This window comes from Hyaena hyaena, unplaced genomic scaffold (assembly GCF_003009895.1).
Source record: "Hyaena hyaena isolate Hyena2069 unplaced genomic scaffold, ASM300989v1 scaffold_131, whole genome shotgun sequence".
NCBI lineage: Eukaryota > Metazoa > Chordata > Mammalia > Carnivora > Hyaenidae > Hyaena > Hyaena hyaena.
Window position 1 is genome coordinate 2,394,070 of NW_024080761.1, and position 23,484 is coordinate 2,417,553.

The 23,484-nt window shown below is 50.3% G+C and overlaps 1 protein-coding gene across 3 annotated transcripts in view; it reads right to left on the reverse strand.

Annotated features, from left to right (window-relative positions):
- Nucleotides 1-459: 459 nt before the first annotated feature.
- BCL2L1 (BCL2 like 1) overlaps nucleotides 460-23,484 on the reverse strand; it is a 48,059-nt gene continuing 25,034 nt past the window's right edge. For all 3 annotated transcript variants that reach the window (XM_039237692.1, XM_039237691.1, XM_039237690.1), the window contains exon 3: nucleotides 460-2,137. In XM_039237692.1, the coding sequence (XP_039093623.1) occupies nucleotides 2,000-2,137 (138 nt within the window). In that variant the 3' untranslated portion in view covers nucleotides 460-1,999. The remainder of the gene's footprint in view (nucleotides 2,138-23,484) is intronic.

The following is a 23,484-nucleotide window of genomic DNA, read 5'->3' on the forward strand; positions in this document are numbered from 1 at the left end:
TCAAGTCTGACTTCTTCCTGCCTCCTTCCCCGCTAGTTCCTTTGTGAGTCTTGCCGTCCTTCCTCACGGTCACCCAGATTGCCCCTTTGCCCTCCAGCACCAGACGCATCCTTGCATGTGTCTTCCAGAGAATGGGAGTTCCGTAACGGGCGGCTGCGTTCACTGCAGAATCCCCAGGGCTCTAGGTCGGTGCCTGTGCCTCAGGGAATACCTGCCAAGTGGCAGTTTCTTCCCCCCGCCCCCCCCAATGTCGGTTCCTGGGGGCAGGGATTGTGTCCGTCCTGTTCACACACAGCCCCAGCGCTTGGCACACAGCAGGCACTCAATAAAAACCCCATCGATGTGCAGGCGGAGAAACTCAGGCCCAGAGGGAGCACCCCTACTGCACCACTGCCCCGCAGCCAGCCGCAAAGCCCCTCCTCCCCCAGCCCGGGGCGCACAAGAGCCCAGGCCCTTTGCTCACTGAATCAACACAGTTTATTACTGAACTGCACTTTCACCTTCACACAGACTATTTCAAAGAGCTGGAACAAGTGTGGGGTGGGGGCTGAGTGGGGGGTGGGGGGGACAAGTGCCCCTCAGGAGCCAGGACCCCCAGCTGGCTTCCCCAGACCAGGGCGGGGGAGGGAGCATCAGGCCGTTCAGTCTCCGGGCACCAGCTCTCCACGTGCACGCGCACAGCAAGCCAGCAGCTCCTCACACATAAATACAGACACGCTTAACAAAAATAGTATATCATCTTCACAAGGAATAAAAACTAGTCTCGAATATGTACAGCAGAGAGCCCGGGATGGCTAGGGGTAGGCCGGGACCCCCAGGGATGAGACAGACCTTGGGTGGAGTAGAGAAGAGGGAGGCCTGAAGGACTCCTGGCCAGGCCACTCCGACCTTGGCAGCCTGGCGACCCAGGCTGAACGGGGGTGGGGCACACCTACGTTGACCAGGTAGGACTGGCCCTTCTAGCCACCCCCACCGACACCTCGTGCATCAGGGTCTCCTTCCTGCCCTTCCTGCCTGAGGTAGGGAAGACTCTAGGGCTCCCACAGCTGCTCCCTGTAGCTCCCCTTCACCTCTGGGCCAAGGCCCCTGAACCCCTGGACTCCGTAGGCAGAAGCCCAAAGCAAAGATGCCCCAGGCTGATCTTCTCGCAGGAAGTGAGGCAGCGGAGGCCATAAACAGCTCTGGGGCACCTGCCTTGGGCCCAGTTGGTCCCTTAGTCATGGTCATGGGAGCCAGGGGAAGGGAAGGGGAAAGGAACTAGGGTGGTGCTAAACTGCAAGGGCCACCTTAGCTTTGGCATGGGGTGCTTCCTGCAGCTACAGCCCCCTCCCTCCTGGGTGGGGCTGGCCTCTAGCCAGAGGCCTCTGGAGGACACTGGGATTGGGGTCAGGGACTCTGGCCAGGCCAGAGGCGGGGAGGGGGTCCTGGTCCTTGTTTCTTTATCCCAAGCAGCTTGAATCCCTAATTAGTCAAAAGTGGCCCCTAAGTGGCTCTTGGGAAGGTGGGGATGATAGGAAGGGGATCTAGATCCTGGAAGGGAGAGGGAATGATCAATTCTGAGGCCACAAACATCAAAACGAAGGCAATCTAGTCTCTCCTGGGGAAAAGGGTCAGAAGACTTTCCAGCTCCCCGGCAGCAAAGCATTCTCAGGGAGGCTGAGGTCGGGGTGGGGTGGGCGTGGGTTCCACCAATCAGGCAGGGCCCCCCAGCCCCCGACCGCATACACCCCCACACCTGCCAGCTTCCATGGGCAGATTTTGGGGAAACTCTGTGGGTTCTGAGGCCAGGAGAACGGAGGTGTGGGGAAGGCGGCTTTCACAGAAGCATGGTAGAGTCTAGAAAACTAATTGCGGGGGACCAGGTCTAGGCCCCACCCTGTGATGGGTAGGTGGCCACAGGTTGCATGTAGTGGTTCTCCTGGTGGCAATGGTTGCTGGATAAAGGGATGTGGTGGGGGCAGGGCAGAGGTGGGAGGGTAAGTGGGTGGTCAGTGTCTGGTCATTTCCGACTGAAGAGCGAGCCCAGCAGAACCACGCCAGCCACAGTCATGCCTGTCAGGAACCAGCGGTTGAAGCGCTCCTGGCCCTTCCGGCTCTCGGCCGCTGCGTTGTTCCCGTAGAGTTCCACAAAAGTGTCCTGCAGGGAGAGAGAAGAGAAAGGAAGGTGCTGTTTGAGTCCTCTGACAGTAACATGGGTAGCTGGCAGAAGGGGGCCATCTGCTGCAATGGTGATTTGAAAAACTAGAGCCATCCGTGCCTCCTCTGGGAGAGGAGATAAAGGGTTAAGGGCTGCCCTCTTTGCTGGTGCCCAGCTGGGGATGGCCAACACACATTATTGCTGAGATGACGGGTGCAAAGCTGGGAATGAGCCTCGGGAGGCGAGCTGGCTGAAAAGTGGTACTGGAGAGCATGCGGGAAAGAGACAGGCAGGGGCAGGGAAGTGACAGGAAGCTAGGTGGCTGGAGCAGAGGGCAGGAAAGAAGGGGACAGGGGAGAGGAGGGTAAAGTGGTGAGTGAGACCCGGCCCCAGCACAGACTGGAAGCAGACGAGGAGGAGGAGCACAGAGCTGAGTCTGTGAGTAGCCTTCCCACTGCTGGGACAGAGGGAGGGAGCGGGGAAGGAGAGATGGGGCTAAATTCCCGGCGTCAAGTCTGGGGATTATGAGTCAGAGGCCCCCTCTCCCTCTGGAGGGAGTCTCTGGCCAGGGTGAGTGACGGTTAGACAGAGGAGGGCAGAGGAGAGGGGTAGCAATGACCATGCAGGACTGGGATGGGATCTCTGAGGCCCTGTCCATGTCCTCCGGCCTGCCCCCAGGGGGCGTGACTCTGGGCCCCAGAGGAGGTGAGCAACAGCCTTCAGCCCTGAGGCCAGTCAGGAGGGAAGCACATGATACGGGGAAGGTAGGGCTGTGGGTTAAGTTATCCAGCCCAGGGTGGAGCCAGCCTGTGGGGCAGGGAGAGGGGGCTTGCAGGACCCTCTGAGTAAGCTTTGCTCCTGATTTGTCTGTCCCCCAATCCTCCCAACAATGCTGCAGTGCAGACCCCCTCTTCCCATTTACAGACCAGGGGCCTCTGGGCCCAGGGAGGTGTGTGTCTGGAGTGTGAATGGATCGCCTGCTGTCCAGGCCCCCTGTTCCTCCTCTCCACCAAGAACTCACATGGCCGGCCCTCGTTTCCACCTGCTCCCAACTGGCTGAGTGGTGGCTGCTCCCTCAGACTAGCTGGTTCCAGGTTCCACCACAGTTTGCTCACTGTGACGTGTGCCTGGCCCTACTTCTGGTCTTGACAACCCCCTCAGTCCATGCTCCACATCGAGGATCTTTAAGAACACGGATCAGATCATGGCATGCCTGGGCTTCAAGTCCTCCAGCAGCCATCCCTTGCTCTTGGAAAGCCAGTGTCATTTTTGCTCATGTCCTGGTACCAGCAGAGCACCCTGCGCACTGAATGGCCAAAATGACGCAAAGACTCTGTGTTCATTAAGCCCTTAGGGAAGCAGCGGTGTCACAGGAGCTGCAGCCCTTAGCAGAAAGTTCACCACAGATGGGTGGAAACCCACCAGAAAAAGCCCCTCCGTTCAGGCCAGCTCACTCCTCCCCATCTCATCCCAAGCTCTCGGCCTTCCCAAGGCTTCCATCACACCTGGAATCAAGTCCTCGGTCCTCTAGGTCTCGTAGGACCTGCCCTTCCCTGCTGCACACTCACCACAGGGGCCTCCTTGCTTTTCCTCCATCATCTGCTTGGGGGCTTGTTCTCACTGCCTGGAGCACTTGACCCCGGTTCACCATCCACCTTGCCCCCGACTCTGCTCAAATGTCATCTCCTCAGAGAGGCCTGCCTTGGCCACCTCATCTAAAATGGTACCCATTGTCATCTCTACCTGTCCTCTCACTGACCCTGCTTTGTTTTTCTCCCCAGCACTTTTCATAACTGTTCATAATGGACAGATTCAACACTTTGTCTCCTGCATGAGGGGCGGCTTGAGGAGGGCAGAGATCCTGTCTTGTCTCCATAGACCCAGTGCCCGGGACAGTGTCTGGTACATGTTGGTGCTCAATAAATACATGAGCAGAATGAAGGTACTACAAGTCTACGAAGTGCCAGGCAGTTACCCACTTCACCTTCATCAGGTAGATCTGAGCCCCATTTCACACTGGAGAGGGAGGACCTTGCCTGGGGTCACCCAGCTTATGTAACGGTGGCAGAACACAGGGATACTCAGCTCCAAAGGAAGTGCACTGTAGCAGGACACTTCTCTGTGCGGGGGGGGCTAGGATGATCTGTCCTGTCAGTAGCACTAAGATGGGATTCTAGAAAGACGGGGTGGAGCTGAGGAGGAGCCTTGGGTCTGGAGAGAGAAGGGCAGTGGTGTGGCAGCAGCCAGGCTCCTCACTCTCTGGCCTGCTCACTGCCCAGGCATCGCTGGTGTGGACATGCTTTCGTCTTGTCCCTCATCCTGGCTAGCCTCATGGGTGCTGGCGGACAAGGAAATTCTTACCAGAGTTGTAATTTTTCTGGTCCTACGTGTCCTAGATGAAGGAGGCCCAAGTGGAGTCACAAAAAAAGATGGATTTGTGATGGGGGAAAGACTCCTGGGCTGTCGGGGGCATGGGAGGAGTGAGGCCAAGGCCAGAAGGACTGGCTATCCCAAGGGGCCCAATGTCTCATAAGAAACCAGGGACACTGGGGTTGCAGCCAAAGTGGGAGAGGCCTGGCTCTCTCGATGGGAACTTTCCTAAATTAGAGGGCTGGCAGCCGCGGGAAACTTTCCTCTCTGGGGCTGTGTTGGAGTAAACAGGCCCTGTCCCTGCAAGGGCACAAAGCACTCACTGTCCAGGAACAGTCATTCCAGGGTGGAGGGTACATTCTCATTTCAGTGCCATAGAGAACAAGACTCTGACATGCACAACCCCTCCCCCACCCCCATGCATTCCTGGACAGGATGACCTTCATTAGGAGATCCTTCTCCTGGGGAGGCGGAGTAGGATTTCCAGGGGCCCGGGATTCTGGGGACTGCTTTTGTAGACAGAACACGAGCAAAATGGGGTGTGCTACTGCAGGGCGGTGCTGGGGAGGCAGTGGCGTGGGTATATTTAGCTCAAGGTTCACACGACACACTTGGAAACAAACACAGCCATTTTCTCAGTGGGCGGTTGCCCTGGATAAACAAACAGCACTGCTGCGCAGCCTGGTTCTGGAAAAGCAGAGATAAGCCCTGGTGCTCCTCAATGGCTCCCACTACTTTCAGCCAGAGCTGGCATGGTGGGCCAGAGGGTGAGATGGAAATCTGGGGTGCAAGGAAGTCTCTGATATCCCAGAGGCTTTCAAGGGACCCAGGCACGGGGCTGTCTGCGTTCTCAGCTTAGGTGGCAGCAAAGTGGGGTAGGTCTTTGTAGCTGTGACCGGTGCCATGGGATTCATGGACTCCCCAGCCAGCCAGACCCTCACAAGTTAGAAGGACCAATGAACCTGCTCATTCTAAGGTTTCACACAGTTGGGGTGTGGTAGGGCCTGACTAGGAACCGGTGTCCCCTGACTTGGCATCAGGGCCCTTCAGGGTGGTGAGCCAAGAACCAGGGTCCCCAGGAGAAGCCAAAGCTGGGACCACTTTAAAGATCCTGCCTCCAACAGTCCTGGCCACATACATGGAAGGGCCCCACCCAACACACTGAAGGGTGCTCCTCACCCCTCTGTGTCCTCTTGACTGGTCACCCTCCCCATATCATCCTCCTTGGTTAGCCAACTGCTATGCGGCTTGTAAGACCCCATGAAAAAGATCTTTGTGCTTCTAGGGTTTTTGGATTTTCATTCATACCGTAAATATGTCTTCTTTTCTTTCTTTTTTTTCTTTTTTTAAAGTAAGCTCTCCACTGACTCCTGATCCTGAGATCAAGAGTGCATGCCCTCTCTACCCACTGAGCCAGCCAGGCACCTGCACCGTGCCTGTTTCTTGCGTGCTAACCATGCTCCAAGCCCGGTACGGGAGATGCAGCAGTGGGGTGTGAACAAGACAAAGATCTCTGCTTTTATGGAGCTTCTGTTCCAGTCTGTGTTCTCAATGGGAGGGTTATCACCTCCAGGGGGCCGAGGCAAACATTCTTGGATACTACAGTGGTCCGGGGCTTTCCACGTGGCCACAGCACATAGAGAGACCTGGAGTGCAGCTGTGGCATTCAGATGTCATGAGAAGGCAATTAGGACAAGAATGCTGAAAATGACGCCTTAGGTGAGTGGCAGTAAGGAAAACAGGTTGAGTAACCTGTCCTGGTGTAAAGCAGAGAGGACAAGGGACAAGACAATTCCAGAGATGATGGGGTTTTGAAGGCAGTAAGTCACGGGGAGGTGACAGAGAATACCTGGGGGACTGACACAGGTGGAGTGGTGAGAGAAGGTCTCCCTGGGGAAGTGAGGTTTGAGCCGAGAGCTGAATGGCAAGGTGGAAGTGGCCAAAAGAGGATCAAAAATCTCGGGTCAAAAAAAAAGCGAGTTTCAGCAGAAGCAACAAATGCAAAGGCCCTGAGGCAAGAATGAGAGGCAAGGTGGCCGTCCCTGGGCTGAGCCCCTTTTGCGTGTTGGCTCCCCACCTCAGTCTGCAGGCTCAAGTCTGACAGCTGTCTGAAGCCAGGCCCATCCAGGCAGGGGATGGACGGACTACGGCTAGATCTCTGCCCAGGGGTCGCCCTGCAGCCGTCTGCAACCCTGGGGAAGTCAGGAAAAAAGGCTGGCACGGCGGTGCCCCTCAGGCGGCGGCCCATCCACCCTGCCGGGGCCCGAAGCGCAGCACCTAGCTGAGACTGATCAGTCCTCCGATGCCCACGCTTCTCTCTCACTTCCCACGTTCCCAGCCTTCTTCACAGCCGTGTGACTTTGAGCAGCCCAGTGTCCTCACTTGTTAAATCACAAGAAAACAGGAACAACTGCCAACACGGCAGCTGACTTTTCTTATGTGTTCGAATGCTGGCTGTGCCAGGCACTGAGCTAAAGCACCTTGACCAGGACGTACTCGCTGATTACATGCACAATCACATTCAGTTGAGTGATTATGTTTTGTCCTGTCTCCTCCACTAGACTGCCTGTGGTTTCATCCCTTGTGTCTCTGGAACCTGATGCTGTACCTGAAACACGGCAGCTACTATTCTAAATGGACCTATTTAAAAATTTTCTTTTTCCAAGTGAACTCTATGCTCAACGTGGAGCCTGAACTCACCACCCTGAGATCAAGAGTCGCAGGCTCTACCGACGGAGCCAACTGGGCACTCTCTGAGAGTATCTATTTTATTTTTTTCTTCCATTTAAAAAATTTGTTTGTTTGTTTTATTTATTTTTGACACACAGAGAGACAGAGCACGAGTGAGGGAGGAGCAGAGAGAGACGGAGACACAGAATCTGAAACAGGCTCCAGGCTCTGAGCTGTCAGCACAGAACCCGATGCAGGGCTCGAACCCATGAACTATGAGATCATGACCTGAGCCAAAGACGGACGCTTAACTGACTGAGCCACTCAGGCACCCCTGAGAGAATCTATTTTAGGTGAACAAATGAAGGATTACTTTTATTTAATCCTCATACTACTTATCAATAGCCTCATTCTATGGATGTGAAAATGGAGGCTTCACCCATCCTCTCTATCGAGGAAGTAGTGGGACTGGGATTTGTTGGAGTTCTGGCCTCTTGCTCATTCTGATATCTGATCCTGCCCTCTCGGTCCCTGCCGCCCCTGCCCGCAGAGAACCTGACCTGCATAGTGGCAGTGGCGGTAGATGCTTCCTGAGCACTCTTCTTGGTACTTTTGGTGGATCAGTTCACCGAATTGTCCCCATGCTGGCAGGCAGTGGGTCCTGTGGTTAATTCATCCCATAGCTGATGGCCCTGTAGCCCGCAGATGATCTGTGACTTGCTCAAGGTCACACAGTGGCTGCCTGCCTGCACTAGCAGTGTGTCTCCAGTATCTTTGCTCCCAACCTCCGTAGAGGACTGTGCGTCCTTTCAAAAGGACAATACTTTTCAGGCCCCATCATGGGCCAGGTGCCTGCACTTGTACTACTGAAGGAGGACCTCGATCTTCACCCAGGTAAACTGAGGCTCCGAGATACCAAGAGATCTGCCCAAAGTGGGTATGTGGGGAGTTAGCTGCAAGCTCCCGCATGTGCAGCAGCAAAACCCGTTTCTCGGCCAGGGCTATGGTCCCTAGTCCCTCTTGTAGGGGGAAGGTTGCCCGAGGCCACCAGCTGAATGAATGAGCTCTGGCCCCCAGCCAGCTGAGGGGAACTGGGTGCCACAGGAAAAGGATGTGACGAAGACCAGGAGGGAAAGTGAAACCCTTCCGTCCTGGCTTCAGTGGGGAACAAGTGCTTGTGCCAGACGGGCCCTTCCTTCCTCTGGGGTGACTCTGGAAGGCCTAGGCCCACCACTTCCTTCCTGCTTGGTTATTTTGGGAAAGAGGTAGGTGGAGAAGAGGAAGGGGCTCCTAGCAGCCCAGGGAAAGTGCCAGAGACATCAGCACCATTCCTTCCCTTGGCCTCGTTACGGCCCAGCATGGGCAGGCCACGAGTCACCTGCAGAGTCACTTTTTGCTGCTAGCCTCAGTTTCCCTGGGGGAGAGGCTGATACAGGCCTGCTGAAGAGATGAATGAGGCCTTGTCAGGCAATCCCAGGGAGATGGCAGGAAGGGGGGGATGGGGCAAAAGGAGAGGCCTTATCATTCTCTTGGCAGGGAGCTGCAGGCAGAGACTCGGAAGAAGGGAGGTTTGTGGTTAGAATCCACTTCCCTTGGCTTTCCCGGGGGAGCTGTTGGGCTCAGCAACGTGACAGGAACACAGCCTCTCCCCTCTACCAGGAGTGGGCAATTCAGAGGGGCAGCTCAGGGCAGAGGCGGAGACGGGTGACCAGCCTGTGCCACCGTGACCCCAGGCAAGCCAGCCTTGCCGTGGGCACCATAGCAAGCCTCTGTACCTCGGAGCCTCAGTTTCTCCTGTTTCGACCTCCCAAGACAGTGGTGGTGAGATCAGGGGATGAAACCACTTAGTAAGAAGCAAGGTGACTTCGGTGTTCCTGGCTGAACAGTGTGTCATGGGGGGGGGGCGGGGAGAGGCTCAGGCCATCTGGGCTTCAGGGAGTATTTGGAGGCATCCTCGCAGCAAACTTCATGTTAATCTTTCTCCGATTCTGCCCCCGTCAGCTGCCAGCCTCTCCTCCCCCGCCTCCTCCCTCACCATTAGTTCTCAGAAGCTAAGCCTGACAGATGTGCTCATTTCTCAGAAAAGGAAGTGGTTGTGCCGGGAGGAGATAACACCTCCGCTGGGGAATTGAGAAAGCTATCGGGCCCAGCAGTGCAAGCGTGGGCTCTCCACCTCCTCAGTTCAGAACCAGGATGCTAGTCTTAGAGGCAGAGATGGTTCAGAAAAGCGTTTCCTGCGGGGCACAGATGCTCATTTAGGGGCTGACAACCTCCTTCCCTGGAACGGCTGATACTGACTGAGAACTTACCACATTCCGGGCATGGTGCTGAGGGCTTCATCATGTATATGAATTCACTTAATCCTGGCAATAACCCCATGAAGTGCTATTGTTGCTTTCCATGTTACCGATGAGGAAACAGGCTCAGAGGTCAAAGGACCCTGCCAAGGACATCTGATTAATAAATGGCAGAGTTAGGATCTGTGTGCGGCAGAATGGCTCTAGAGCCCAAGCACTGAATGGCCCCCGGGAGGCCGCTGCGCGCTCATAGGCGTTTACTCCCTGGAATTCCAAGACTGCCCTCACCTCACCGGCTCCCCTCCCATCCCTGCTAACCCTCTGTCATCTCATGACCAGAGATGGCTACAGCCTTTCATTCTTCTCCCAGAAGAGAGAAGAGACCAGGCTCACCCTTGAAAAAGGGTCAGAGACTCAAAAGTGAGCTAGTAACATACCTACCCAACCTCTTATGTGATGATGAAGCTCACCCCTAACATCCTTATTTCCCAGACAGGTTCGGAAAGGTGGAGCATCAGGGTCACGTGGTAGGTCTGTTTCACCCCTGATGGTCCATACTCGTGGGAGTTCAGTCATCCCTAGGGCAGCTCTGCTTATACACTCACAGAGCACTTCACTTTAGGAAAGCTCTCTTGGAAAGCGTTTGCCTCTTTCCCTCTATCTCCCCCCACTGGCTGGCATCAGATTTGGTCCTCTCTCCTCAGCTGCTCTCTCCAACTCTGTCTCAAGGACTCTGCCCAAGAAATCACAGGGGCTGGCAGAGGAAGCCTTGCTCTGGGCTCTGGACCAGGTTGTGCTCCTCTCCAAGTAGAATTTCCTCATTGGTAAAGTGGCAGTGCTACCTGGATAAGGCCAAGGCTCTATTTCTATTTCTTCTATTTCTCTACCAAGCTGAGCTGCCAGCGCAAAGAGTAGGCAGGTACCCACTAAGTCTTGCAATTAGACTTGAGAGGTGTTAGCCGCGGACATCGTCTATAAAATGGAGATTAAAGATGTGCTTATTTCACAAGAACACTGTGAAGATCCAACAGTAATACACATAAGGCTCTTAGAATTCTGTATGGTGCAGAGCAGACTTTGAGTACATGTTGGCTATTATTACTGTTCTTATTGCTGGACCAGAGCTCAGCTGGTGTCTTATAGCCTTCTCTGTGGTCTGCAAGACCCTGCAAGGATTTCCTCAGCTTTGTCTAGGGCTAGGCTGCTTCATTCTTCACATACCATGCTCTCTTCAGCCTCAAGACCTTTGCCTATGCTCGTCCCTCTGCCAAGGTCCCTCCTACTTATCTCTTAAGTCTTCACCTACAGGTGACTTCTTCAAGGAGGCCTCCTGCTTTCTGCCTCTAAGTCTCCTTCAGCTCCCTTACCAGTTTGTTGTACTGTTCTTTTTTTAAGTTGTAATTTAAATTCCAGTTAGTTAACATATAGTGCAATGTTAGCTTCAGGCTTACAATTTAGTGATTCAATGCCTGTATACAGCACCCAAGTGCCCATCACAACAAGTGCACTCCCATCGCCTACTTCCCCCATTGCCCCCTCCATAGCCATCAGCGTGTTCTCTATAGTTAAGAGCCTATTTCCTAGTTTGCCTCTCTCTTATTTTCCCCTCTAATTGTTTGTTTTGTTCCTTAAATTCCACATATGAGTCAAATCATATGGTATTTGTCTCTCTTTGATGGACTTATTTTGCTTTGAGCTGTTCATTTTCCACCATGAGCTCTGTCTTTCAGGCCTAGCCCAGTCTGGGCCCAGAGAAGGTGCTAAGGGGTAGGCCGACTGGTAGACAGTGAAGAGGGTAGGGAAGAAAGGCCAGCTTCCCTCTTTATCCCCATCCTCACTGCCTGGCAAAACCAGGAGGGAGCCCCGGGACACCAGGTAATTGGGCAGGGTGGCCAGGACTCCCCAGACACCAAGTTCTTCCAGGCTCAGGAAGGGTGATAGGAAGTTCATGGGAAGGTTCTGGAAAAGACATCATCTGCATTGTGTTGAGGCAACAGGTAGGAGGGACTGGGGTTAGCAATCTACAAAGAATAGGGGCTTGGTCTCTGGGGCCACCCCTTTCCCTAAAACTCTTTCTTCGGGGGTCTATGCCTCAAAGTACTCCACAGTCCAAAGCAGCCACCCCCTTCTTATTTCCACCCAAAGCTATCCCCACCACCGTGTCTGGTGCCGATTGACGCTGTGTGCTGTGAGGAGACACCAGGCCAAGAGCTGACAGATGTGGGTTTTGTGTTCCAGCTCTATCACTGGCTTGCTTGGGTTGAGTCTCTTCCCCTGTCTGGGATACTGGGAAAGTCTGGGACTTTCCCCATCTGTAAAATGAAGGGGGTCATCCTCGAGGCCTCCTCCTAGTGCTACAGCAGGAAGAGAATGAAAGAAGCTCACATATGGATAGATCAGTAGCTACTCGAGCTCTCTCTGATGGGTATTCAGAAGACCCAATAATTAGTGCGGAAGGGCAGAGGCAACATTCTGCAGCAGGAGGACTTGTTGCCATGAAAGAGTCTGATCTTCCTTCACCGCAGAGCCTGCTGAGTCTCGCTCTCTACCTTGTAGGATTCCAGGGGAAAAGGGCAATGGGCACATCTGTGACCCGGGGCAAGCTCCTCAGAGAGGCCAGCTCTGGCCGGGCTCTGTCCCGGTGGCCTCCACCTCTTTCTTCACCCTAGCACCACCTCTAACTAGTCCAGACAAGTCCGGGTATTTTCAGCCTTTATCTGATCGGAAATGTTTGGAATTCCACAGCCTCGGAGGATTTGAGGATGGGAGCAAATCCCTGCAACACCCTTCCCTCCCCCCTATACATATGAATGCTCACGTCCACACCCCTCGACACCAAAAACTCAGAGCTGAAGGCTCTGGCTGGGTTGCATTTCCTACATTCTGGTTCCTTCTGGTCTTCTCCTCAGTTCATTCTCACCCCAATCCATCAAGATACAGAATAGAAAGATGCCTGAGACAGTCCCAGGAGAGCTGGACTTCTGCCTGCTGCCAGGTGACATGGGGCAGGGGGCCACCAGGAGGTCTGCTGTTCAGTCAACACCCAGGGCACCATAAACTGCAGAAGATCACCACCACCAGGAGGCCCCAAAGCAGCTCGCTGTCCCACCTGATGTGACCTGTGGATCACTCAAGAATTTATGTGTCATGATCTGTGGTTTACTGTAGTTCAACTCCCTCCCTAAACAGATGGGAGACTGAGACCCAGAGGAGGTACAGACTCCCCTGCAAGGCCTCCTGACCCTTGGAGTTGGACAGTGTGGGTTTTGGCTCCAGCTCTGGGACTGCCTACTTGAGGGACCCAAGGCAAGACTCATTACCTTCTCAAGGCAGCATTCCTGCCTGAGAGCACTGTACTTGCATCACAGGCTTGGCAGCAAGAACTAAATGGTCCACAGAACTCAATAAATGTTAGCTGCTGTCATGTTTTTATAGCTAAAAAAGAGTGGTTTCATTTGTGCTTCTCATGGTGCATCTCATTATTTACAGCCACAAACAAATGCACAAAAACAGCTAATATTTACTGAGCTCCTGCTTGAATCCTCAAAACCTTGCCAAGTAGGTGTTGTCCCCATTTTGCTAACAAGGCAGCTAAGACTCAGAGAGGTGATGAGGCTTTGCCTGAGATCACCAGCTACTGAAGGAGACGTCTGACTCCAAAGCGTGTTACATCTGCTCGTGCAATATGACAGATGCACAGGGTTGTTACTTACTATAAGCTCTTCCTTCCTTCCCCCTTTCACCCACACAGCTGCCTACCTACTATTTAGTGATGATCTTCTACTCTTAGGCCCTGTGAGTCAGAAATGATTTTGAGGACAGGGAAGAGAAGTGGCATGCTCCCTGGTGCCTCGTGGGTGAGAAAAGGAGGTGTGTGCTGCGGCTGCTTAGAGCTCCGCCCCCACACCATCAACCATCCCCTGCAAGGCCAGTCCCTCCCTTTATCTGGCCATTATCTTGGAAACAAAAGTGATGCCAAGTAGCTCTGGCAGAACTCTTACCTGAGTGTTCTTTTTCATTTAATGCTTATTTATTATTATTATTTTTTTTTTTTTTGAGAGAGAGAGACTGACTATGAGCAGGGGAGGGGCAGAGAGAGGGAGACAGAAGATTTGAAGCAGGCTCTGTGCTCTGAGTGCAGAGCCAAAAGAGCCCGATGCAGGGTTTGAGATCATGAACTGAACCAAAATCAAGAGTCGGCCCCTTAACCGACTAAGCCATCCAAGCACCCCTTACCTGAGTTTTCTATGACGGATCATGAGCCATTCGTGGGCTGAGCTGTGAGGCTGCGGGGAGGACCAGACAAGCTGTCCTGCTGGTCCTGGATACTCATTCACTCCATAAATCTTTATTAAGTACTCACTGAATGCCAGGCACTATGCTAAGTATTGGGGATGAAGCAGTGACTAAATCAGATGAAAATTCCTACCTGCGTGAGTTTACAATTTAATGCGAAGAGACAGGCAATGAATAAATGTGTCAGATAGTAGTAAGTGCTAAAAGAAAAACAAATGAGAGAAAAAGGTTAGACTGAAACATGGAAGACAGCAGTTAGAACCCGTAGTCAGGGAAAGCTTCTTGAGGAAGTGACATCTGAACAGAGCCCTCCTGAACGAAGTGAGGGTACAGCATCACAAGGATCTGAGGAAAGCAATGGGAAGAGCAAATGCAAAGGCCCCGAGGCAGGAACATACTTGGGCACTCTTGAAACAGGAGACACCAGTATGGCTAAAGGAAAATGAATGAAGAGAGAATGGTAACAATGGGGTCTGGCAGTAGGCAAGAGTCAGACTGTGCAGGGCCTTGAATGCAATTCAAGAACTTGGTCTTGTTGTTTGAGCGACATGGGAACACTGGAGGGACACGATCTAACTTTGGTTTTAATAGAGTCCCGCTGGCTGCTAGGTAAAGACCTCAACGGGCAAGGGTAGACGTTAAGAGATCTGGTGAGAAGGTGATGCAGTCATCCAAGAGAAATGCGATAGTGGTTTGGCCAGGATGGTGCCAAGGAAGCTGGTGAGAAGCAGTCAGATTCAGAATTTATTTTTAAAAGTAGAACTGATGGGCATTTGGCTGGCTTCGTTGGTAGAGCATGCAACTCTTGATCTCAAGGTCATGAGTTCAAGCCCCATGTTGGATGGAGAGCTTACTTGGGGGAAAAAAAAAGAGCTCAAAGGATTTGCTGGTGGATTGGCTGTGGGTTAGGGGAGTTACTAGTCTCTCTGTCCTTGTTCCTCACCTACAACAGGCAGGAAAGAGGCCTTTGAAGATGTTTTTCCAGGCCGGTAACTCTGGGAACCCTATGGGATGAGGAAAGACAAAATCATTTCTGCCCTCATGGAGGCAAGCAGTTTGCTCTCCAGGCTCTGAGAGCTGGGTGGCAATGACAGGAGGAAGTCAGGGGCTGGACAGAGATAAATGAAGGACAGGGTCTGCCTACTCTGTGGCCGCCCACTTTCAGCAGGCACGTTGCCCAACTTCAAGGGACCTGCAGGGCCACGGAGTAGCCAGGCCCAGGTTGGGGTGGAGGTAAAGGTAGCTCGTTTTCCATTAGGAGAGCAGGGGCATCAGAGCTGTGCGGCGACCAGGGCCTATCAGGCAGAAGGTGCTCAGTGGGTGAGTGAGCGAAGGAGGCGATGCCTGCAGGCCAGGATGTGTGTGAGAACTTCCCAAGTCGTTCCAAGGGCTGAGCCTGACCCAAGGGATTCATCTCCTGTCATTCCTTCTGCATTGATTACATTCTAGGCCAAGTCTCAAGTTCCCATTCTTCATGAATGGCAGACCACAAGGTCTGAAATTGCCAAAGCAGCATTTTAGAGCTGAAAGGAAGCAGACACATCTGGCCCACTCTGTCCACAATTTCACCATCACTGTTTTGGCTTTCTCCATGTATCATTGTTATTATTAACATTTTCCTGTTGAGTGACTCACTTTTGAAAACTTTAAGTACTGAAAACCCTCAGTCCCTACTACTCTTCACCCTGTTCTTTCTGCAATCTTTTCCCTTTTTATTTCTATTTATTATTTAAAGATGTTTTTAAAAGTAACCTCTACACCCAACGTGGGGCTCAAACTCACAATCCTGAGATCAAGAGCTGTATGCTCCACCGACTGTATACTCAAGCCAGGTGGCCCTGCAATCTTTCCCCTTTGTAGTAAATGACAGCAGATTCATCCTTCCAGGGGCTGAAGCCTGGACCACCTTGGAGTCACTCCTAAATATTCTCCTTAGTTCTGATCTGTCAGCCAATCCCTTTGAATCTATACTTCGAATTTATCCAGAATGCTACCACTTTTCATTACCTCGGCCACCATCATTTGGTCCAATACATGTTCTGCCTGTATTGTTGTAACAACCTCCTTACTGGCCTCCCAGCTTCCTGCCTCCCCTTGTGGTCCTTTACCAGAGCAGGCACATTCTGTCTGGTTCTGTCTGGTCAAAACACTCCACTGCCTTCCCATCTCACTTAGACCAGGAGCCAGAGGTCCCGTCATGGCTCGTGCGATCCTTTACCTTCTACCTCTGCTCACTCTGTTCTAGCTACACTCAACCTCCTCTGCTCTTCCTCAATCGTGCGAAGCACACCCTTCTCAACTTGGGGCCTCTGTACTTGTTTGCTTTGTCTGGAATGTTTTTACCACAGACTGGATGCAATTCAGTGTATCACAGACTGATACACGGTTTATTCCCTCAAATCATGTCAATATCTGCCCCCATGCCTCCTCCTCAGAAAAGCCCTTCCCGATCACTCTTTATTTAAAAGAAACAAAAACAAAACAAACAAACAAACAAAAACCCCAGTGCTTCCTCGTCACCCTCCATTCCCCACCATCACTTTGTTTAGAATATAAACCCCATGAAGGCAGATATTCCCAGTAGCTGGACCGGTGCTTGGCACAGAACAGATACTCAGTAAATATTTGCTAAATGAATAAATGAAATGAAAAGGCAACTTGGGTTATTACTACTATAACTAGAACACAAATATCATTTACCACACTGGAAATCAACGTAAAAGAAAAGTATTACTAAAAGAATGTCCATTTGCATATCACCTAGAAGTTACCTTGAAGGTCAATGGTATATGTGTCTATCGATCTTGGGCTCACACCTTTACAAAAGAGACACATGAGGTCCAGGCAGGAGAAAGCTCAGGACAGAGGCAGCCAGTTGGAGGTCAGTCCAGAAGAACCACACAGGTAAACCCCTCAGTGCCTTAAAACCGCAGCCCCATCCCCCGAATGTACACAAAGCGATGGAGGGGTACAGCTGGGTCGAACCAACCAACAGAGCCTGTGTGAGGGGCCAGGAAAGCCGTCCTCTGGGCCAGGACAGAACCGGAGGCTCTGCCGGAGAGAACAAAGACCAAAGAGAAGCGTGCCAGGCTACAGCAATCTCATGGGGCTGCACTGTGGGGGACGGGCACGCACAAACCTGTAGGTGAGGTCCATGGAGACCAGACAGCTGAGAGCAGAAATGAAAACAGGCTGGGTCCCAAAGGGTGGCAGCTTCAATCCTGTAAACACCAGACAGGCATGGGGGTTCAGGTGCAGGCCTGGGGCCCAGCTGAGCTCAGGGGGTTGGATGGGATCTTCCCAGCCTCCTCCACCAGTGATGATAAGCTGAGCAGAGCAGAGGCACCACCAGTCCTGCTACTAGTCACACACAGCAGACGTTCAGGGGGAAAGAGACACAGAGAGCTACCCTCCTAGTCCCCACATTCCAGATGGTCTCTCCAGCACCCTGCTAAGTCCCAGCCAGCTCCACCCACACGGGCCCTTGAGGATTCGCTGTTTGGGGGGGAACATCCTTTTCCCATCCTCATGGGGCATAGTGAGCATGGTTGCAGGTGCAGGGAGCAAAGCTACTGCTGTTGTAACTGCCAGGCCAGCAATGCCTGACCTACATCTCCATGGTTGGTTGCATGCAAAGAAAAATACCAGGGATTTCCGTTGGTGTTCACCAGATGCAGATGCCAAGGGAAGTTGCTGTGAGGAGGGCAGGGCAAGTGGTAAGCTGGCTGGGAAAGACGAGGGGGCTGGCCTCTAAGTTATTTCCTGGCTTTGAGGACCTCCCTAGATTTCAGAGACTCTACCAAATGTTCATCCTTTTTCTACCAAGGTCTTCCACTGAGGCTTTCTCCCCCTTCTCTTCTAGTATATTACGCTAAGAATTGAGAGAGAGAGAGAGACAGAGACAGAGGGAGACAGAGAGAGAGGGAGAATGAGATTCTATTTGGAAAATAACTCCCCAATGTTCCAATTGTGTTACTGGCATTGCAATGAGGCTTTTAGCTCTGCACAGGAAAGCAGCAGTTTGGAAGTTCTGCGTGGTAATGTAAAAGGCCCTGGGCCTTGAGACTCAGGACACACAGGTTTACTCCTGCTCTGTGGTGGCTCCATCTGGCTGCAGACATGTCAGTTGGGCACCCCAGGCCTCACTTCCATCATCTGTCAAGTGTAGACAATGGACCAGATGATCTCTCTGGCTCCAGTAGTTTTAAGGCTATGATTCTATTCCTAGGTCTTCCCCTTGAGCCCCCTCAGAGGTGCAGTGTTGTATAAGGAAAAAGCTCTCTTAGGAGACAAGAGAGCTGAGTTCTAATCCCAGGGTTGCCTTTTATTAACTTCCCATGTGATCTTTGGCAAGTCATTTCACTTTCTTCTTATGTAAACCAAATACTTAAAAGTGCACTGAAAAAAAGCACTATAAGATTTAGCATTAATGTGTTTCCCTTGTGTCATTCATCCCTTGGCATCTGCCTGTCTCCCTAGAGGCTTGTTCTTTACTTGGAATTGCCCCAATTTGCAAACTTTAAGATCCTAGAGACAATGGAGGAGGTAGGGATTCAAACCCAGGTGTGTCTGAGTGCAGAGACTACGTTCTCTCACTATAGAAATGTGGAGGTGACATGGATGGTGTAAAGGACTTGGGATTTAAAGTCAGAAGACCCCAGTTCCCTCCATGGTAAGAAGACCTTCCTCACTTACTAGCATAGTCAGAGGCTCAATGAGATAATGTAGAAGCACTAGACAAACCTTGGCTGTGTCATTACTTTATGCCTCAAGCCTGGGTTTCCCCACATTCAAAAGGAGAGCTTAAAGTGCAAGCCATAATATCTTAGGAATATAACAGCTCTATTTCTCAGTCTTTCATTCTACATCTTGACCTCCCTTCTCATCCATATCAGGCCCATCGTTCTGGACTCCCATAACCTGGAGCCCCAAGGCCACCCAGCACAGAGCCCACAGTCCCCTCCCCTCAGAAGCCGTGGAACATTCAGAGTCCTAGCTCTAACACTTATTTGCTGTGCAACTCTGGGCTCATCACTCAAACTCTGAGTGTTTATAAAATGGGCAGAAGCCCTACCCTATAGTCTTTTATGACTGCTTGCTACTATTATAATTATGTTATGCTTCCTCTCTCCTATAAACTCTTCTGATACTTTTAGTCTGTTCCATTTACTTTGGTACTAGCAGTCTCATAATTTAAGTTATTGAGAACTAGCCTGTACTTGATACTCCTCTCCCACTGGGGCAGTATATGACAGGTGTTCAAAGAACACCTGCTAAACAGTTGGGAAATGGGTCCTTGCTGAGCCAGTTCCAGTGGGGGCCATTGCCAGTCCTCAGGTGTCACGTGGCAGACTGCTCTTTGACTACCCTATGCTAAGCACCGGGGGTAGGAGGGGAGGGGTGTAAATGGAAGCTAAAGGACCCTTAAAGCATTCGGTGTGAGCCAGACTCACCCTCCAGAGAGAGCACCAAATGATATGGACAAGTGGAAGAGGAAGAGAGAGCCAAGGGAAGACCATGGACACCAGAGTGAGTGATTCTGAGTCTAACAGATTGAATCTGTGTTCTGTTCTTATTAGCATTTGACCTTGGGACTAGTACTTGTCTTATTCTCAGTTTTCCAATCTGGACAATGGGAACAATAACATGTTCCCCAAACAAGATTATTGTGCAAGTTAAAAATATCACAAAGGGGACCTTTTATATAGCATATTACACATGGTAGGTACTTAATAAATAGCAGCAACTATACTGTCACTAGTGTATTAATCATGGATGGGTTTTGTCTATAGACACCTCTAATGGTCAACACATGTGCACAAAGTTCTCTTCATGGAATCCTGATGCGATTGGACATTCTTTGCATGGAAGGAAGGGACGTAGCTCAGTATAGACAGACCACAGATGGGGGTTCCCCCTTGGGGATGCCACAGCTTCCTGGCTGTGTGTTCTTTTGGCCAGTTATTCCCTCTGAGCCTGATTCTTCACCTGTGTTAGACTCTAAGATGGGCCATTCCTCCTGAGAGGCAGTCAAGGGTGTGCTTTAAGAGCACAGGTGTTAGAGGATTTAAATCCGGGGTTAAGTCCTGCTCTACTACTTACTAGCTTGGGCCAGTGGCCATGGCACATTATTTAACCTTTCTGAGCTTTATTTAGTTTTCTCATCTAAAAACCTTCCTTGTTGGCTTCCTTGTGGCTGTATTTGCCTGTGCTTGGCACAGAGTAACCATTTTACTTGATACACCAAAGTGTTATCTTTGTATCCAGGACCTTTCAATGGAAGGCACTCAATGTGTAGAATCAAACCCCAGCCCCAGGGGAAGGGGTGCACAGAGAAAAGGTGCGCCTGCAAACCGGCACCACTGCCACACTCCCAGGCTGGCAGTATCTCTCAAAATCATAGGTGCACGTATCCTTTGACCCTGCAATTCCACTTCTAGGAATTTATTCCCCACAGACACCCCATATTCACACATGGGCCAAATGACAAATATGACAGGGCTACTCACTGAGTATCACTATTAAAACTACAAGACACTGCAAAAAAGTGCCCACTGATGGGAACTAGTTAAACAGAGTAGAGGGGCCCCTCGACTTTGGCTCAGGTCATGATCTCTAAAGTTCGTTGAGTTTGACCCCCTCAAACTCAACTGCTCGCTGCTCTCAGCGCGGATCTGCTGCACCCCCCACAACCTACCCTGCTCATGGACATGGATTCTCTCTCTCAGAAATAAATGAACATTAAATAAATAAAGTTGAGGATAGTACCAGGTACTGAATACTATACAGCTATTAGCAAGAACAAGAAAGCTCTTGATAGACTGATAAGGAATGACCTCTAAGATGCTAAGTGAGAAAATCAAGGTCCCAAACTGTGTGCACAGCACACAACTATCTGTGTAAAAATGGGTGAAACCTATGTGTGTTTCCTTGTGTCTACCAAGTCTATTCTCCAGGAAGGGAACTGGGCAGCTAGGAAACAAGGGCGAGAGGGAGATATTTGTTCCTTTTGAATTTTATTTATTTATTTTTAATTAATTAATTTATTTTTTAAAAAATATTTTTATTTGTTTCTAGGAGAGAGAGAGAGCGTGAGCAGGGGAGGGTCAGAGAGAGAGGGAGACACAGACTCTGAAATAGGCTCTAGGCTCTGAGCTGGCAGTCAGCACAGAGCCCGACGCGGGGCTTGAACCCACTACTGCGAGATTATGACCTAAGCGAAAGTCGGACACTTAACCGACTAAGCCACCCAGGCACCCCATGTTCCTTTTGAATTTTAAACCCCTTGACTATATTACCTATTTCAAGAAAATACGTCAAAATTAAAGAGTGGGAGACAAAGAATTTGATTCTCCCACAAGATGCATTTGGGACTCCCCAGAGACTGACACTTTGGCCAGTTATTACACTGAAGAAAAATGACAACTCGGGTATTTGCATCCTGTGATGCCAAACACCACCACTACTATGTGACTAACTGCAATAGGGTTGCCACCATCTTTGACCCTTTGTCCCAGGGTCCTGTTGATGTGGGGGAGGACCAGGATCCAAGAGGAGGCTCCTTTACCCTCTGGGTTACCTCTACTCAGGTAGAGTAACAGGGGAAGAAGGCTCTGATTAAAATAAAAATTATCTCTAATCGCTCTGGAAGGGAAAAAAAGGAAGGAAAACAACCTAGTCCTGGAGGGAGTGGGGGGTGGTCAGGCTCTTGGTGCACACATCTTTATCCCCCAGTCCCTCCTGTTTTCCTTAACAATTAATCTCCTGCTTTCCTGCTGAGGACACTACCGGGGACTCCAGGAAGTAGACCGGAGACCCAACTGGCTCTGGAAGAAATACAAATGGCTAATAAAGTATGAGAAAAGATGCTTTACCTGATAAGTAACTCTGGAAATAGCCCTTGGATATTTTACATCTTATTATGAGAATATTTAAACATGTACAAAAGTAGACAGAATAAAACGAACCACCATGTACTCATCACTCAGCTTCAACAATGATCAACTCAATATCAACATGACTGCATCTGTTCCCAAAAGCTCTCTCTCACCCCTTTATTATATTGTAGCAAATTCCAGACATAGGTTAGTATGTGTTTCTAAAATATAAGGAATATTAAAGAGAAAAAAAAAACCCATAACCACAATACCATTATCATATCTAAAATCTGAAAAAAAATCAAAAACATCTTGGAAGGGCTTTAAATGTGATCAAAACTCTTTTCTAAAGAGGGCACCTTTGTTCAATATGAAATTTTAATGCAGTGTACATAATAAGCTCCAGGTACAACTCCAGTTATAAATAATTCAGATCTGTAGACATTGAAAACCCACAGAAATAAAGGTATCCCACCAACAAAAACTTTCAGGTGACAAGAGAGTCCATTCTAGACTTATTAAGGACTTAAATGTGAAAAGCAAAACTTTAAAACTTTTAGAAGAAGATAGAAGCACATGTCTTTAGGACCACAGGGTAAGGGAAGATTTCTTCAACGAAACATAAAAGGTATAAATCATAAAAGAAAAGACTAAACTGCATTAAATTAAGAAAGTCTAATAACAATTAAAAGACACATATAGAAACTGAAAATGCAAACTATAAACTGAGAGCCTAGGTTCGTAACACATGTAGGCAAGAGATTAGTATTCAGAATATATAGAGAATTCCTATTAACTCCCTAAAAAAAGCCAATCAAAAGAAATAGAGCAAAGACCTACACAGGTATTTTACAAAATAAATGTAAACTGACTATTTTACATGAATGGTCAATAGAAGTAAGGAAGATCCTCCACCCCACTTGTAATCTGAGAAATGCAAATTAAAACCACAAGATACCATCTCATACCTACCAGCTCTATAAAAATTTTAAAGCCTGACCATATCAAGTATGAACAAAGACCTAAAGCAATGGAAACTCATATGCTGCTGGGGGCAGCGGAAACTCTCCCAAACACATAGGAGAGCAATCCAGGCATGCCCTTCCATCAAGCAATTCTGCTGTTGGGTGCATATGCTACAGAAATGATTCTCAAAGTGTGGTCCCAGGATCCCCACCCAGACATACAGAGCCAACACTGTGGGGGTGGAACCCAGCAATCTGTGGTCTGACGAGCCCTCCAGGTGACTCTGATGGGCGATCTGGTCTCTGAACCACCGCCCCGGAGAACGTGTGCACGTGGAGGGGACATACACAGGGCTGAAAACCGCATTGAAATAGCAAAGACAAGGGAACAGCCCAAATAACCACTGACCGGAGAATGGATACACAGACACATGATCATACAAGGGGATATGAAAATGAGCCAACTACAGCTATACACTTAACACCGATAGATCTCACAATGCTGAATTAAAAAAAGCAAACTGTGGATGAATACACACACAGTATGATATTTAAATGATACTTGATCGCAGGCAGAATACTCTCTGTATAGTAAAACTAATTTTTTAATTTTAATTTTAATTTATTTATTTTTAATTTTTTTAAATGTTTTATTTATTTCTAGGAGAGAGAGAGAGAGAGAGAGCGTGAGCAGGGGAGGGTCAGAGAGAGAGGGAGTCACAGACTGAAACAGGCTCCAGGCTCTGAGCTGGCAGTTAGCACAGAGCCCGACGCGGGGCTCGAACCCACGAACCGCGAGATCATGACCTAAGCGAAAGTCGGACGCTTAACCGACTAAGCCACCCAGGCGCCCCAAAACTAATTTTTTTTTA